General features: G+C 59.2%; 1 protein-coding gene across 1 annotated transcript; it reads left to right on the plus strand.

Moving 5' to 3' along the window:
* Positions 1-13,448: 13,448 nt before the first annotated feature.
* Positions 13,449-15,563, plus strand: CHC_T00008502001 (E3 ubiquitin-protein ligase). Its single transcript, XM_005713895.1, has one exon. It carries the CDS (start codon positions 13,449-13,451, stop codon positions 15,561-15,563), a length of 2,115 nt encoding a protein of 704 aa, XP_005713952.1.
* The last annotated feature ends 115 nt before the right edge of the window (positions 15,564-15,678 follow it).

Consider the following 15,678-nt stretch of genomic DNA (forward strand, 5'->3'; position numbering starts at 1 on the left):
CGCTACGGCGAGGCAACAACCGCACGAGACAGAGAACACATTTGCGTACCGGCTGGAAACGGCCGCGTTCCGGTGCATGGAAGTGTTCTCCGAACAGTCCCTCGCGCACTACTTTGTGCGGCATCAACTTACGCAACCGCCTTCGCGCACACTCCAAGAGTGGCAAGGGGCACGGACCCTCGTGTCGCAGAGCTCGACATATCGAGCAGAGTTGCAGGGGGCGCAGCGCCTCAAGTGCCCCTCCTCACTGATGAGGAGGCGCGGCACGCAGCGGCCTTTGCCTCAACGGACGGCAGTGCACACGTCTGCTGGCCGTGCCGTACGTACGGGCACGCCATGTACGCCTGCCCTTTCCTGTCGCCGGAACAACGTATGTTCACGGCGTACAGGAACTACCGCTACCAGATGGAGACGCGCCCGAGGCGCGCAACCTCCTCCGGCAGTCGGTCGGCGAGGGCCGTTCTTCGCCCCAAGGTTTCCCGAATCGATCGGGTGGGGGCGCACGCTTCGCCGCACGCGGGGGAGGGTACCGTCGCAACGAGCTCGATACTCGTGACCGAAGCGACTTCCGCCAAGCGGATACTCGATACCCGCACCAGGAAGGGAGAGGAAACAGCGACCGATCCCGGCTTCCTCCGGGGGTACAGAACGACATCATGTACCTCCAGGATTGGGCAGAGGATCCGGACCCTCTGCTCGCGGATGAGCCTGGAGGAGCCCCGACGTTGGCTGCTCCTCAAGTGCTGCAACCCCCGAACGTTGCAGCCCAAGTCCACGAAGTACCTGAGTACCTCGCGGAAGCTACTGGCTCGGAATTGAGGAGTCTTCCTCACCCCCTCACCAAGAGGCTCGAAGTCGCGCTCGCTGTCGATGGCGGCGCGACCACCTCGGATAGTTCCAGTATTACAAAAACCCGTAAAGACGGCTACGCTCACACGGTCGCGTCAGCAGTCTTTTTCCATCTACCCAGACCCGTCACCTTCCGCCCTCGCCGGGACAGGGGGATACTTACCGATCATATTCCCCGCTGCCCCGCCAGAAGTCACCGAGACCCCTGTGGGTCCGGCACCGACGACTGTCCGTGACACGGCCCCGGCTTCCGTAAGCCTGGCACGTGACCGCGAAGGGGAAGATACCCTGACCGTCGTAGGTCAGATGCCACGGACCGACCGTGAAGGCACTGGAGCTTCCGCAAGCCCCGTGCACGACAAGGAACGAAGGGCGTGTGCCGATGTAACACGCCCCCAGGCAGCCGCCGGACGACCGACGTCCGGTGGGTCAGGACGAAGGACCCGACGAAGGAGAAAGAACCGTCGAAGGCGCCCGAAGCGCAACGACCTCGCTGCCCCGTCTCCCCCGAAGGTGGTCGACAGCGTCATTTGCCTTCTGACGTCGAAGATTTACAACGTCCTCGGCTCGATAGCCACGGGGGAAAATGGCTTCAAGCCCCACACGATCGCCGTTGATACGTGCTCGGGGTATAATCTGGTGAGGGAGGCCGACCTTCCTCCCGATTGGACGCGGTACGTCGTACGAGACGCGCCACGCCACGATTGGCTGGCGCGAATAGCAATGCGCTCAAGCTCTCAGCCGTCGTACGGCTGGCCGGGCGGTTGAAGAACGCGACGTTCCGAATTCCGTTCGTCGTAGCGGACCAGCTCGCCGTGCCGGTCCTTCTCGGCACCGCCTTCATCGATACGCACGTGCGATGTATCGACATCGAGGCTCAACGTATGGAGCTGCGCCAAGGCGGCTGTGTTGCCATCGTCGACGGAAAAGGGGAGCCGACTCCCCATACCAGGCGGAACGGACGCCAGACGAGACGGCCGGATGTACGCCAGAAGGCCGCGCAGGCGATCTGAATCCCCCGCTAGGTCACCATCCTTGCGAGGTCGCAAGCCCGAGTGCGCGTCACAACCGCGGGGAGGGGCCTCGTATTCATGGAGCCGAAGCCGTCACTCCAACACCGACATGGAGTGAGGCTGAAGAACGGCGTCGTCGAGGTACTGCCGAATCAGACCTTCGACGTCCTCGTCGCGAACTTTTCGCCACGGGAAAGGCGGCTTCCGAAGCACACCGTCGTGGGGTACGCCACGCGCAACCCCCTCGCGATCCTGACGCCCGAACGTCGCGTCGCCGAGGGGGTCGCACATGCGCTACACCTGACCGACTTGACCGATCAAGTCGGGAAGGCAAGAGCTGGACGACCAAGCTCCGATGAGCTAGGGACCGTTAGGAGGGAACAGGTGAGTACGGACGATCGGCCACCTGGAGACCAACCGACGGCGGGAGGCACCGTAAGCCTCCAGAAAAAGGAACCCAAAACTCCACCGACGGATTGGGAAAAAGAGGTGGACTTGTCATACATCGACGATGACAAGCTCCGTGCCCACGTACTCGAGATGCTCCGTAAGCATTCGAGTCTGTGAAGCGGTGCGCTCGGAACGATCCGAGCCACGGAGCACCGCATCCCTCTTGAACCGGGAACGAAACCGATTCGTTCGATGCCCCATCGGAAGGGGCCCGCCATGCGCGAGATGGTTGCCAAGGAGGTCAACAAAACGCTGAACGCAGGGATTATCGAACCCGCGAGCACCGAGTCGGCGTCTCTGGCGGTGCTCGTCCCAAAGAAAGACAGCTCTCTTCGGTTCTGCGTGGACTACCGACGTCTCAACGCGAAGACCGCAGCGGATTCGTATCCGCTGCCACGGATGGACGACTGCATCGACTCGTTAGGAGATGCAGCCGTTTTCACCACGTTGGACTGCAATTCCGGTTATTGGCAGATCCCCGTCGCTCCGGAGGACTGGGATAAGACCACGTTTACGACGCACATGGGCTCGGTTTGCCACCTGCGCATGCCGTTCGGACTAAATGGGGCACCGGCCACCTTGTAACGTGCATTGGATATTATTCTTTCCGGAGTCCGCTGGCAAATATGCCTCGTCTATCTCGATGACGCCATAGTGTTCTCGCGTACGGACGCGGAACACGCGAAGCATCTCGACACTGTCTTGAGCTTGTTAGGGAGTGCTGGCATTTCCCTCAAGCTCAAGAAGTGTAGCTTCTTTTAACCGAAGGTACACTACCAGGGGCACGTCATCTCCCCAGGTAAGTTGAGCGTGGCCGATACGGCGGCCGACACCTTCCGGACGTTCACGTTCCCGAGGACGCTGACGCAGGTGCGCTCGTTCTTCGGGGCGTGTAACGTATATCGCCGCCTCGTTGAGGGCTTCTCGAAAATAGCCCGTCCGTTGACGGATATGACGCGCAAGGGCTCGGATCCTGACTTCTATAATCCTACTGAGGATCAACTCCAGGAGTTCGAGAACCTTAAGGAGTGCATGATCGCTCCGCCGATCCTCGCGTTGCGTCGGCATGGACGACCGTACATGATCGACACCGACGCGAGCGCCTACCAACTAGGCTGCACGCTGCTCCAAGAGCACGACCAGCCAAACGATTGGCGCCCCGTTGGGTATTGGTCTTACTCGCTGAACGGCAGCGAACGAAACTACAATGCTACCGAGCGCGAATGCTTCGCCGTAGTGTGGGCCGTCCGCACTCTACGGTCGTATGTTGAAGGCACGAAGTTCACCGTCCGAACGGATCACGACGCCTTGAGGTGGCTCATGTCCCTCATCGAGAGTTCCGGAAGACTCACCCGGCGGCGGCTACGTCTGGCTGAATACGACTTCACCATTCAGTACCGCCCCGGGCGCGTGCACCAGGTACCCGACGCCCTGTCACGCCTCGTGTCGCCGAGAGTCGTCAACGATCCTCGCCCCACCGTCGAGTTGGAGGACGACATTCCCACCTTCGACGCGGGCACGACCGTTCGAGACGTATCGAACGAGCTCACGGGCCACGTTTGCATCGCGAGCTGCGACCACGAGGTCGAGCACATCTTCGCGACGACACGGAACTAAGCCAGCTCACGAAGAAGGTCGCGCGCCCGAGCGCGCGACGAGCCGAGGGGCGACGACGAAGCCCCTGCTCTCCAAGGACCCACTTCGTTCCGGGGGGAGAATGAAGAGTTGGACGCCACCCACATCGAGCGCGCCGCAGACCACGAGGCTGGCACGCCCGACTCTTCGGTCGCCCCTCCGCTGGACGACCTTCGGGCTCCTCTTACGATAGAGGAGATTGCCGAAGAGCAATGCGTGGATGACTTCTGCCAAACCGTTTTGGCACGACAGTCAGAGTCCCGGGACTCCGCGTTCTTCGAGGACCACCGGGGGGTGCTCAAACGGAGACACCCCTTCGACCCTGCTATCGTGCAGGTGATGGTACCTCGGGCGCTCCGCGCCAGGCTCATTCGCCTGTGCCACAACCTTGTCATCGCGGGGCACCCGGGCCAGAACCGTATGTACTACGCGCTCTGTCGCGAGTACTACTGGCCCCATCTGGCTGCAGATGTTGCCGCCACGGTGAGAGGTTGCCGAACCTGCGCGATGAACCGGGTCAAGCTGCGGAAACATCTCAACCGATTGAGATTGTTTCCAGCTACGAGCCGCTCGAGAGCCTCGCCATCGACATCATGGGGCCGGTCCCCAAGACGAAGTCAGGAAAACGGTCCCTGCTCGTGATCACGGACCGCTTTAGCAAGCTGACGCAAGTCGTTGCGCTCCGCACGATAACCGCATACACCGTCGCAGTTGCGTTCTGCGAACCGTGGGTGTTTAAGTACGGCGTCCCGCGCACGTTGCTGTCGGATAACGGACGGCAGTTTAACGCCAAGTTCTTCCACAGCACGGGCCGTGTTCTGGGGATAACTAATATGTACACATCGGCGTACCATCCCCAGACGAACGGGCAAGTCGAGCGATACAACCGAACGATCGCTGCGATGCTACGCACTACGTAGGCGAGCATCAAGATGACTGGGACATATACGTGTGGCCGCTTACGTATGCGTACCACGTACACCGCACCACCAACAAGACGCCGTTCGAGCTTGTGCTCAGCAGGCCACCGCCGTAGTTCTCGCTTCGACGAGCCGACGGTGACGTTTCCCCTGCCGACAGGGGGAACCAACGTGCCGAGTTCCTCAAGACCTTGGATTCGACAATCCAATGGGCCTACGGGAGCCTGCGTCGGACGCAGGCTCGCTACAAGCGCGACTTCGATAAGCGCATATGACGGATCAATTCGCGACTCCGTCCGGGAGAGTACGTATACCTCAAACCCACCGACGGGCGGAAGACTTCGAACAAGCTCGCGTCCCCCGCGGTCGGACCCTACCGCGTCCTCGCGAACGACCGCCGAACCATCACGATCGATCGTGATGGGGTCACTGAGCGGGTCTCCGCAGACAGCTGCGTATACGCACCACCGCCGACGGACGCACTACGGGCGAGCACGAAAACCCCAGCTGATCTTTCCGACAAGGTCAGAGACGGGACACAGTACGCTGTCGAGCGACTACTGAAGCACCGTGCTACGGAAGACGGAACTATCGAGTTCCTCATCAAGTGGGTGGATTACGACACGCCCACCTGGACTGCCCGAACTCACGTCCCGGAGGAATTGGTGTCTCGTTACCAACGCCTCTGGAGACGCACCGGCATGGACCTCAACTCAAACGTGAACGCGGACGTTCACGCTTGAGGAGGGGGCCCCCAACCGCTCCTTTTGGGATAAAGGTAACCGACCGCGGTTAGGCAAAATTCCGATAAACGGGCAAGGACACCGATCCTCCAACCTCCCCCGATGGGGAGGGAGTCACACGACTCCAGGAACAACACCGAACGAAGATCCTCGAAAGGAACACGCGACCGCAGAAGAACTGCATGATCGCAAGCAGTACGGTCCTGCCGTATGACAACCGCCGCCTGGACGGCAATTAATACAGAGGGACACCGGTTCCTCCAAAGACGAGTGGCTAATACAAGGAGGCCACGAGCCCTGAACCCATCAGGACGATCATGTTTCGGCATGAATAATGAGTATCCGAACCCGCTCGTTGCCACCAGAGCGCTGCAGCGATCTGCAGGGGCGTTCGAGTCGCTGGCGGACAACGCCCACACCGAGTAGGGCGTTAGATTTCGTGCGCCCTATATGGGACAGGGACGCTCCCTGAATATCCGCCTCGAGAACGGAGCACCATTGTCAGGCCCCGCCATTTTTTTGGGGGAGCGAACGGAAAGATCGCGCGAAGTAATGCACGAGGGGCAAGGGACACCGAACTCACGCTCAATATGCGGACCGAGCGAAGACAGGTAACCTGAGGCACAGGTAATATACGCCCATACGAACCTCGGGTCACGACCGCAGCTCCCTCCCCACTGTCAGCCCGCGATACGCTTATACTGTAAGCTGAGTACAGGCCTTTCTGACAAACCGCCACCTCCGACGGCAGTGGGTTAAATTATAGAAGAAATTAGCGACGGATGGGAAATGGCACAGACCCACGCGTGTGGCACGTGCAGCCCACGCCACCCGCGCCACACGCAATCGGGACAACGATACGTGCATGGTGTCCGACACTTGGCGATAACAGCCTCCCGGATGAAGGGCATGGGAGCAGCGCGGGCCTCCACAGTCGCCCCTCGCCGCGACAAAAGGGGCATACGGGCCCTCCGACAACGCCGACCCCGCCGTCGAGCAGCGAAGCGCCTGCGGCGTTCACGTGCGACGAGCGCGCCTCGCCACTGCCACCGACGGCGAGGGGCGACAAGGCCACAGTTATGCGGGGGGCGGTATCGACCGCCACCGCCTAAGCGCGTGACCACGCACGCTAGAGCCTCCGCTGTCGTTGAGAGAGCCACTGCACGCCACGTCACTCACCCTTTTTCCCCTTTGCGCTTGCGTGCGTAGCAACGACAGGGCCGCCCGTCGTCGTGCGTCGTCGCGCGCGCGCCCTCGCCACCGAAGGCGAGGGACGCAAGCGATACGAACCTTTGTCGCACGCTCTGCCCTCGCCGCCCACGGCGAGGGGCGCGGCAGATACGACGCGAGAGGCGGTACGGACTACCGCCGCCGAGATGCTCGACCGCGAGCTCGTCCGCATAACACCGGCCCCCTCTCCGCCGTCTAAAAGTGGAAGACGGACAGCCACGCCCCCGCGTGCTCGCAATCGACGGAGAGGAGCGAGCCGAACGCCTATACGAAGAAGGGCGGTGCGGAACGCCTCAAGCTCTTAACCGCGCACGCGCCAAGATTACGCGGACCCGCTGCGAATGGGCACCCGTCACCGTCCCCGGACTATCGACGGAGCCGACTCCGACCTCGTACAGTAGACCGAGAAACCCGCCCGAGTGCGGAATGCAAGAGGAAAAGGACAGCGGACGAACCCCCGTAGCGGAGGTCCGTCGACACGGAAGAGCCTGCCACGGATCGACGGCAGCGGGACGAGCCCGACCAGAGCGGACACACGCTCATACACGCAGGAACGTCCCAAGGGCCGTGATAGCGCCGCGTGACACGGCCCCTGGATCGTCAGGGTCGCCGCGAACCTGCCTCCCGCTGACGGAGTTGCCGCGCTCGACGCGTGAGAGGGCAAGCGGGAACCTCATGCATGCAGACGCGCCCCGCTAGAGAGTCACCCCAAGAACCACGTCGAAGAGGGGGAAGTAGCAAATAGAGCTAACGAAGAGAAAACGAAAATGGTAGTGTCACCCCCGCACGAAGCGGGTGGGAACAAGAACGAAGGATGCGAACATTCTTTACGAAGGGAACGGGAGGACCTGTCGCGGACCGAGGAACCATGCCACCTCAACGAGTGCCATCAAGACTACGGTCTAAAGGCCTCGGCGGGCAGTACCCGGGGTAATGCGGAACATCAGAGTTCGGCGGAGTAACTGCCGCACCCTCCTCGAAAGGAGGCATGGTGACCCGCTGGTATGAACCGCCTCCTCGTACAGGAGCTGCGGGCGCCCCTGACCCGTACGACGTCAGGAGGACGGCCGTCGGGCGGGCATACGGGTCGGGTCGGCGAGGTGGCTGTAGGACGACTTCACGGGCCGCGGACGCTTGGATGGAACGAAGGCTGTACCGCTCCTGTCGATAGCGATCTCGGTCCGCGACAGCGCGTTCGTACGCGCTAACCTGAAGGCGGGAAGCGCCCCGCGCGGAGTCTTTTTCGCCCTGCAACCGTCGGACCGAGAGGGAGAGCGAGTCGCCCTCTCCGTTGAGGCAACGAGCCTCATTAGTCCGTGCGAGGAACCAGCTCGCCATCGTCGATAAGAGGCTACCCACGGTCCACGCCCGGTCACCGGCGGGTCCCAAAACCTGCGTAAGTTCGGACACCGAGGTGATGTTCTCCCGCGAAAGAGGAAGGTCCCGAACTGCCACCCCGGGGGCCGCGGCCTCGGAGGGGGGAGCTAGCGGAGGCATGGGAAGGATCGCTCGCCAGGCGACGGGTATCACCGGTTGCTCTTCTGCCTCACGGGGCGGAGTGGAACGAAACAGGTCGACATCTACCATGGCGGGAGTGGAAGGGACGCCATCCAGGTCCCGATACCGCTTGCGGCGGTTCCGCCGGGACCCTGAGCCGACACCACCCCGCCTCCCTCTCGTTCTGGCTGACTCCGGGGTCGCCGCCGGACGAGAAGCGAACGTGTCCGTCCTTGAATGGTACACGAGGTACGCGCAACGTACACCCGTAGTGAAATCCGGCCAGTAGTGGTGATGACGCTCACTCACTTCGTCCGCCCGGGTCATCAACGAAACGAAGCCTCGGAGCGTCCAGGAAATCTGTGAAAGGCCTCGCTCGAGCGGATGTGGCGGGGCACTAGGCAAGTCGGGAGCGAGTCGCGCCAGGTACAATACGGTCTCACCAGACTGAAGAAACACGCGGTCGTGCACACTTACCTCGGCCATAAAGGCGCTCCCGATGGACCACGCCCACTCCTTAGCACAGCTGTCGCTCAACGGAGCGCGGGCGGGGTGACTGGGGTCGATGGCCGCATACCCGAAGTGCTTGAGAACGTAGGGCAGGAGCGGATGAATACCTAGAGAAGGGAAGGTCTCGCGAACCTGCCGAGGCAGCGAGGGGAAGTCCCCGGGCGAAAGCCCGTGCTCGAAGCAGGCCGACGGGAAGACGCCACCATCTTTTTCCGATGAGCGCCGATAAACGGACCAGTCCCGATGGGTCACGGCAATGCCGTGAGCGCGCATCAGCTTCGCCGCGGACTTCTGAAGGGCCACCCGCGGCTTCGTGTACGCGTACGGACACGGGTACACGTAGAGCCCCGGAATCTCGGCCAAGATAAAACGGGGCTGAATGTCCGGGTTGAATCCGGACAAGCAGGCCGCCAAACGATCGACTTATAGAACCTCCTTCAGGCCAAAGGCGAAGGTGCGATCACCCTGTATCGCGTCGGGGATTTGGTAAACCACGCCGTCTCATTCGGCAAGAAGTTGGCTGAGGGCCAGCGCGGATTGATCAGCGAGGCCGCCCTCGCTGATCTTGCGGATGCGGGACAGGTCAGGACGTAAGACAGGGCTTGCCAAGATCTCGCCCACCGTTACGCCCACGCGAGCGTGGCGCGCCCACGGATACCGGAGTTCACCAAGAGGAAGCGGGACGGGCCGCAAAAGAGGGACGCCGAACCAGCGCGTCGTGCTGGGAGCATCAACGTCGGTCGTTCTCGTGTTGGACCCGCGAAGAGGGAGGGCCTCTACTGCAGAGGGGACCGCGACGGCGGGGGCAACATCCCCCTCGAGACCAGTGAGGCGCGGAGCCTGCTGCCTGCCCTCATGCGGCGGGTGGACAACGCGGCTAGAGGTAGTCGCCAACTCCACGGATAGCGTCGACTCCCTCGACGGACGGGTCCGCTGAAAGGGTGACGTTGGCGCTGGTGTTGTGACACCCGCGTCAGGCAGAGGGGCATTCGATAACGAAAGCGAAGGCGCTTCCGCAGTGTCTTCTGGAGCTTCTGCAGTAACGGCTTGCGTCGGCGGTGATGATGGCTTCGGAGCCAGTGGCGACGACATGGCGAGACGCTGTCAGCCGGACCTAGCCTCGAGGTTTGAAGAACACGCCAAGGGCCCGCCCGATGGCAGCGCACGACGAAGGGATGGCGGGAAACAAAAAGGGGGGGACTACGAGCAGGGATAACAAGGCCCACGAAGGAGCGACACGGAGACACGCGACGGCGGAGGAGAGTGTACACCAGCGAAAAGAGGGGTTGAACAGAGGTATCGCGTGGGGGAGGGATGCAGATCGGGAAGAAGGACACAGACCGCCCTTCAAGCCCACGTGAACGCGGACGTTCCCTCTTGAGGGGGGGCCGTGTAGCATAACCCCGCCTGGGGGACTCACTTTAGACTAGATCACGATTGATTTAGTAACTATAGAGCCCGACGCTCTACAGTACCACCGAGCGTGTCCACGTGTGCCCCACAGCACACATGTACACGTGTACCAGACGCGTACGAAGCGCGCACACACGGGTACCACGTGTACTGTCAGCACCGAGGCTGACACCGTACAGTGCAGGGCGACCTGCGCTACAGTAGACCACTACAGTACCTCGGTACTGTAGTGTTATTATAGAGGTTTGTATATTAAATATGAGCGGACCGACGGCGGAGGGGAGAGGACAACCACGGGCTTGTCCAGAACCTACCACCTAGGTTTCGCCGGCTTATTCTAGACTACGTGAGCGACGTTCACGTCGGCCTAGTACGGAGCCCCGCGGGTAGTGGTCGCGCGCGGCGAGTAGGATCAGCCTCCGCCCGTCGTTACTGGATCGTTACCCAGTACCGCCCCGGGGCGTCGAGGCGTCGATCCGCCCGTACCCACGCGCGACCACCTCCGATCCCGCTCTACCACGCTACCCGGGCTCGCCCGGTTCCGATAGCCAGTAGTGCTTCCTTTCTCCGTCTTCCCCCGATCCGGGGTCTCCGTCGAGCTGTGAGCAAACACCCTTCTCCGTGAGGGTGTTTATGCTACAGAACCCATATGTCGTTGAGCAGCCCCCGACCTCGTTCGGACAAAGGTTGTCTTCTGAGGACTTTGACCAGTACTTCTCAAGTACAAAGCCTGCCCTACGCATCTGCATGTCTAAGTGTAGCCTTGGCGGAAGCAGTTGGTTAGAAGACGTTACTAAGTCGGCTATAAAGTTGTAAACGTCTATTTTCCAAAGCACGGAGCCCGCTGCGTGCTTAGAGACAAAGGATGACTTTCGGATGGCCAAAAGATCTCTGTTGTTACCACCAATTCGGGTAGTTGAAGGGTTGTCCTTCGCGATTAGTTCCTTTTCCTCAGAAGCAGTTAAAAGTATTCTCTTACCGTGTCTGAACAAATATGTCAGGACAAACATTTCCGTATTGTCAAATTGTGACGACATGCAGGGGGTCAGAGAGCCAACGTACGCATGGAACTGAGCCGAACGAATTAGTTAACGGCGACTTTGTCGCTTCTGCGCTTGATGCCACACTGAATTTTATAAACCGAACGAGCCAGCGATAATTCGGTGAAGACAGTTCGGCTACTGAGACGTTTGGAAGCTTACCAAAGCTTCCTTCAGTGATAATAAAGAGACAGTACGACAGCCGTACTGTCTTCTCACATCTGAAGCAGATAAATAGCCATTGGAATTACTCGGGATATTGTCGTCAAACTGTGACAGTTCTTCTATATCCTCTAAAGTATTCACATTGATCGAATTAATTCTCCATAGACGAGATGTTCCACGATAATCGTTGTCAAAAACACAGCCGCAATTCATGAAAACACATCCCTCAGAGTTGTTGGTTCTTTGTAGTCTCATTGCTCTTTCTTGCGGGAATCTGCTGTGGTTTAAATGCGCATAGCAGAGATGATGCCCGGAAGGGTCCCTCAAGAGCTCCTGAGCAGTTACGTTGTCACATTCGGAAAGTCGAATTAGCTCATCTGTAAATGCCGAACGAACAGCTTCCCCGTTAGAAATGAGATTGAACAGCGTCCAATCGCGCGTAGGCCTTCTTCTCCTATTTTCCCCACTACATACCTCTGCACGCTTCCACCGTACGCCCTGGATATTTCTATAACAAATGAAACAGCTGACGGTAGAATTTCTGAGAACATCGGGAGAACATCTTCTCTCCTAGAGCCGCAGGGCCTTTGACGCTGATTGGCACCATACCTCCTGGGATTACACAATACCTGCCATCCAGCGTTCTTGTCCCGGCAAGCAGTGCAGAGGTACGCAGCCGATTTTTCCGCTACATCAAAGGTAGCAAAGGGGTTCAGGGACGTCCCTGTGTCAGCTGCAGCCCTAGATCTTACCTGCTGTTCGTCGAGAAGTATTAGCAGGCTTGGTTTTCGTCTGTCTTGTGTTTGGTAGGCGAAGCAAGAGGGACATAACAACCCGTCATGCGCCCCTCCAGATGGCAACGGATCGGACGAAACGGGCTCCGCATGTACCATACTTGGCCGTTTTGCGCATTAACCAGCAGAAACCAGAAGAAAACTAAACTGACGAGCGCTTGAGGTATGTGGAGAGAGTGTCGCTTCTCGGGAAGAGATGGAAAATGCGAGCCGAAAGTCAAGGGTTGGTAGTACATCCGAAACTGTGGCCTTATGACCTCGCGGGACCTCGCGGAGGTCCATTTCTAACATAGCTAGTGTCAGCTCGGCATGGCCCAAAATTTATCATGACAGCCAAAATGTCAGATAAACCCCGGGTGGTCACTGACTGTACATTGCCCCTACGTATGTAGTGCCCATTGCGGATTATCAATTCATATGTGTCCTTGCACTTACTATACGGAACGGTCGTCTAATCCGCACACTTAAAGGATAGTGCTCCGCAATAAACAATGGTGGGAGGGGGAGCATCCACCCGGCTTGTGCCGCATCTTTTGCTTGGGCTTGGAGAGGTCAACTCTCCTCACGACTGCTCTATTATAGGCCCTCGATAGCCCCATCCCGTGGATATATCCAATCACGCCTCGAGGGCCCATCCGACAACAGTACAGTTGTCCAAGCACATTCAAAGCTCCCAAGCCACTCCGTTTTATTTTTTGCAATTGTTTTTAGGGTTTTCGCCCCCGATTTTTCCAAATCGAAGGCAAAAAAGCCCAATTGAGGCTCGAAATGTGTGTTTAAAGAGATACAAGTAATGCGGAGATTTTTGGCCACAGATATACTCCACTGGGTCACTTCTGCCAAGATCAGTATGTGCCTCTGCCTTACGCTGCTGGCATCCGCCACCGCCACTGCCAATCTTGTGGAGATCTCGCCCGCGCATGCCGGCGCATGCCGCAGTCGTTGTCCACCTACTACACGTGTAAGCCTGAAATCTACCGTATGCGTTAGGATATGTCTATGACAGACACACAGTGTTTTCAGGCACATCCCAACTAATATCCCTCCCTCCCCCCCCCCCCCAAGATATTTCCCCTCTTCCGCAACATGTCACCTTTCTCCTCACTTCCCTACTAGCTTTCCCCCACACCTCCTTTCAAGCTCTCCTTACCTTGCTCACCTTCCCCACCGTCCCACAATCTCCCTCATGATGCCTTCCCCAGCACCCCCCGTCCGCTCGTCGCCCTACAACTGCCCCATCTGCCTTGCCCCGCCCACCTCCTCCTTCGCGCCACCATGTCGCCATGTCTTCTGCTACGAATGTCTCACCACGCATCTGCAAACGCGCGCGGACTGCCCCATCTGCCACATCCCGGTCTCGCTGGACTCAATCTCGCCCGCGCTCCCGCCGTCGCTCCCACACGCCTCGACCCAGCTCTCGATGCCGCGCCTGCCCTCTCCGCGCACCCCGCCGCCGATGGCGACGCCGGACATGACGCCGCGCATGTCGTCGCGCCGCGTTGAACCGCCGCCGCTGCCGCGCCGCCCGCAGCCGTCCGCGCTGCCGTCCTCCGCCGACGCTGCCGAGCGCCGCGTGCGCGCCGAGCGCCGCGCCAGGGCCGCCTTGCAGGACCCGCCCGTCCCCATGCCGCCCCACCCGCCCTGGACAGAGACGGACGACTCGTCCTCGTCCCTCCCATCCCGCCGCCCGCCCCATCGCGCGCAGCATAGCGCCGTCGCGGAGATTATGAGCGCCGCCGTCCCGCTCGGCCCTGTTCAACCGTCACCGGAGTCGCTGCTCGCCGCGGGGGAGAACTTGAGCACCGAACAGCTCGCTGCGGTTATCGCGAGTCTGAATCAGAAGTTGCAGGAGAAGGAGGGCTCTGAGCGAAGGGTTGAGACGGATTTACTACTAGACTTTCTCAAGCACACAAAGCAGGAGAAGGTTAGGACTATCGAGACCCTGCGCGGGGAGGTATCCTTGCTTGAGGCTGACGTGCACGAGGCGGAACGGCAAAAAGCGAAATTGCGCCCAGAGATGTCAAGCACTACCAGTACCATGTTAGATAAGAGGGAGGGCGCCCAAAGGGAGGAGAGGGACCAGCCGCTGCCACCGACTCGTCCGGAAGATGTCGAGTTGGGAAAGAAGCGGAAGAGAATGCAGAAAAATTATGACGTCCTGCAAGAGCACTACTTTCAGACTGTCGCGCGCCACTCGGGTGAGGAGAGAAGGAGGGCTTTGCGCACATTCTCGGATGACATTTTTAAGCTGACGCAGTATTCGCGGCTAAGGGATCGCGCGACATTGATGCATGTAGCTCGTGTGCCGGATGCACCGTGCAACGATGTTTTCAAGGCCTCCAATATCATCAGTTCGATCGAGTTTGATCGTGAATCAGAGTTTCTGGCCACAGCGGGCGTTACCAAGCGCATAAAGATATTCGAATTTTCGAATATCGAGAGGAACAGGGTGGATGTGCACTATCCAGTACGTGAGATCCCGACGACGGCCAAGCTTAGCTGGGTTTGCTGGAACCCGTATATTCGACATCATCTTGTTTCTTCGGACTACGAGGGTTTCGTCACATTGTGGGACGTCAACCGTGGCGTTTCAATTCGCGAGTATGAGGAACACGAAAATCGCGCATGGAGCGTTGACTACTGTCCAACACAGCCCACGCTGTTCGCGTCCGGTTCTGATGACGGGCGCGTCAAGCTATGGCACACCTCGCAGAGTGGAAGCTTGCTCACAATTGACAACCGCCCGGCAAACGTATGCTCCGTCAAATTCCACCCCCAGGAGGCCAACAAGATCGCGTTTGGCTCAGTGGACTTCAAAACTCATTACTACGACTTAAGAAATCCAAGCGAGGAACTACACGTCTTCGAGTCGCACACACGCGCTGTCAGTTACGTAAAGTTCATGTCACCTACAGAGCTGGTGACGGCATCGGTGGACTCCACGATTAAGCTTTGGGACTTAAAGACAATGTCGCTGTCGCGGACGTTCTCTGGTCACGTGAATGACAAGAATTTTGTCGGATTGAGCGTCACACCAGACTACATTGCATGCGGTTCAGAGGAAAACACTGCGTACTGTTACTACAAGGCCATTCCAAAACCGTTCACTGGCTACCGCTTCTCGACAGTAGACCCTCTTACTGGTGAAGAGACGCACGATGATGACGACTCGCAGTTTGTCTCTAGCGTCTGCTGGTGTCCTAAAAACCCTGAGTTGCTCGTCGCCGCCAACAGCCTGGGGGCGCTGAAGGTACTGGCTCTAGAATCATTGGAGAGCGGCAGCGCCAGACACCCCTCACGGTGACATAATGGAAAAATGTACGTTGTTGTCAACAGGCGTTAATACCACCGTGCGAGGCCTCCTGTTTGACTGGCTGAATGTATATATCCGTTAACATACCACTCACGGGATTGGATCA

Source organism: Chondrus crispus, genomic scaffold (genome assembly GCF_000350225.1).
Source record: "Chondrus crispus Stackhouse genomic scaffold, scaffold_158, whole genome shotgun sequence".
NCBI classification, from domain to species: Eukaryota; Rhodophyta; class Florideophyceae; order Gigartinales; family Gigartinaceae; genus Chondrus; species Chondrus crispus.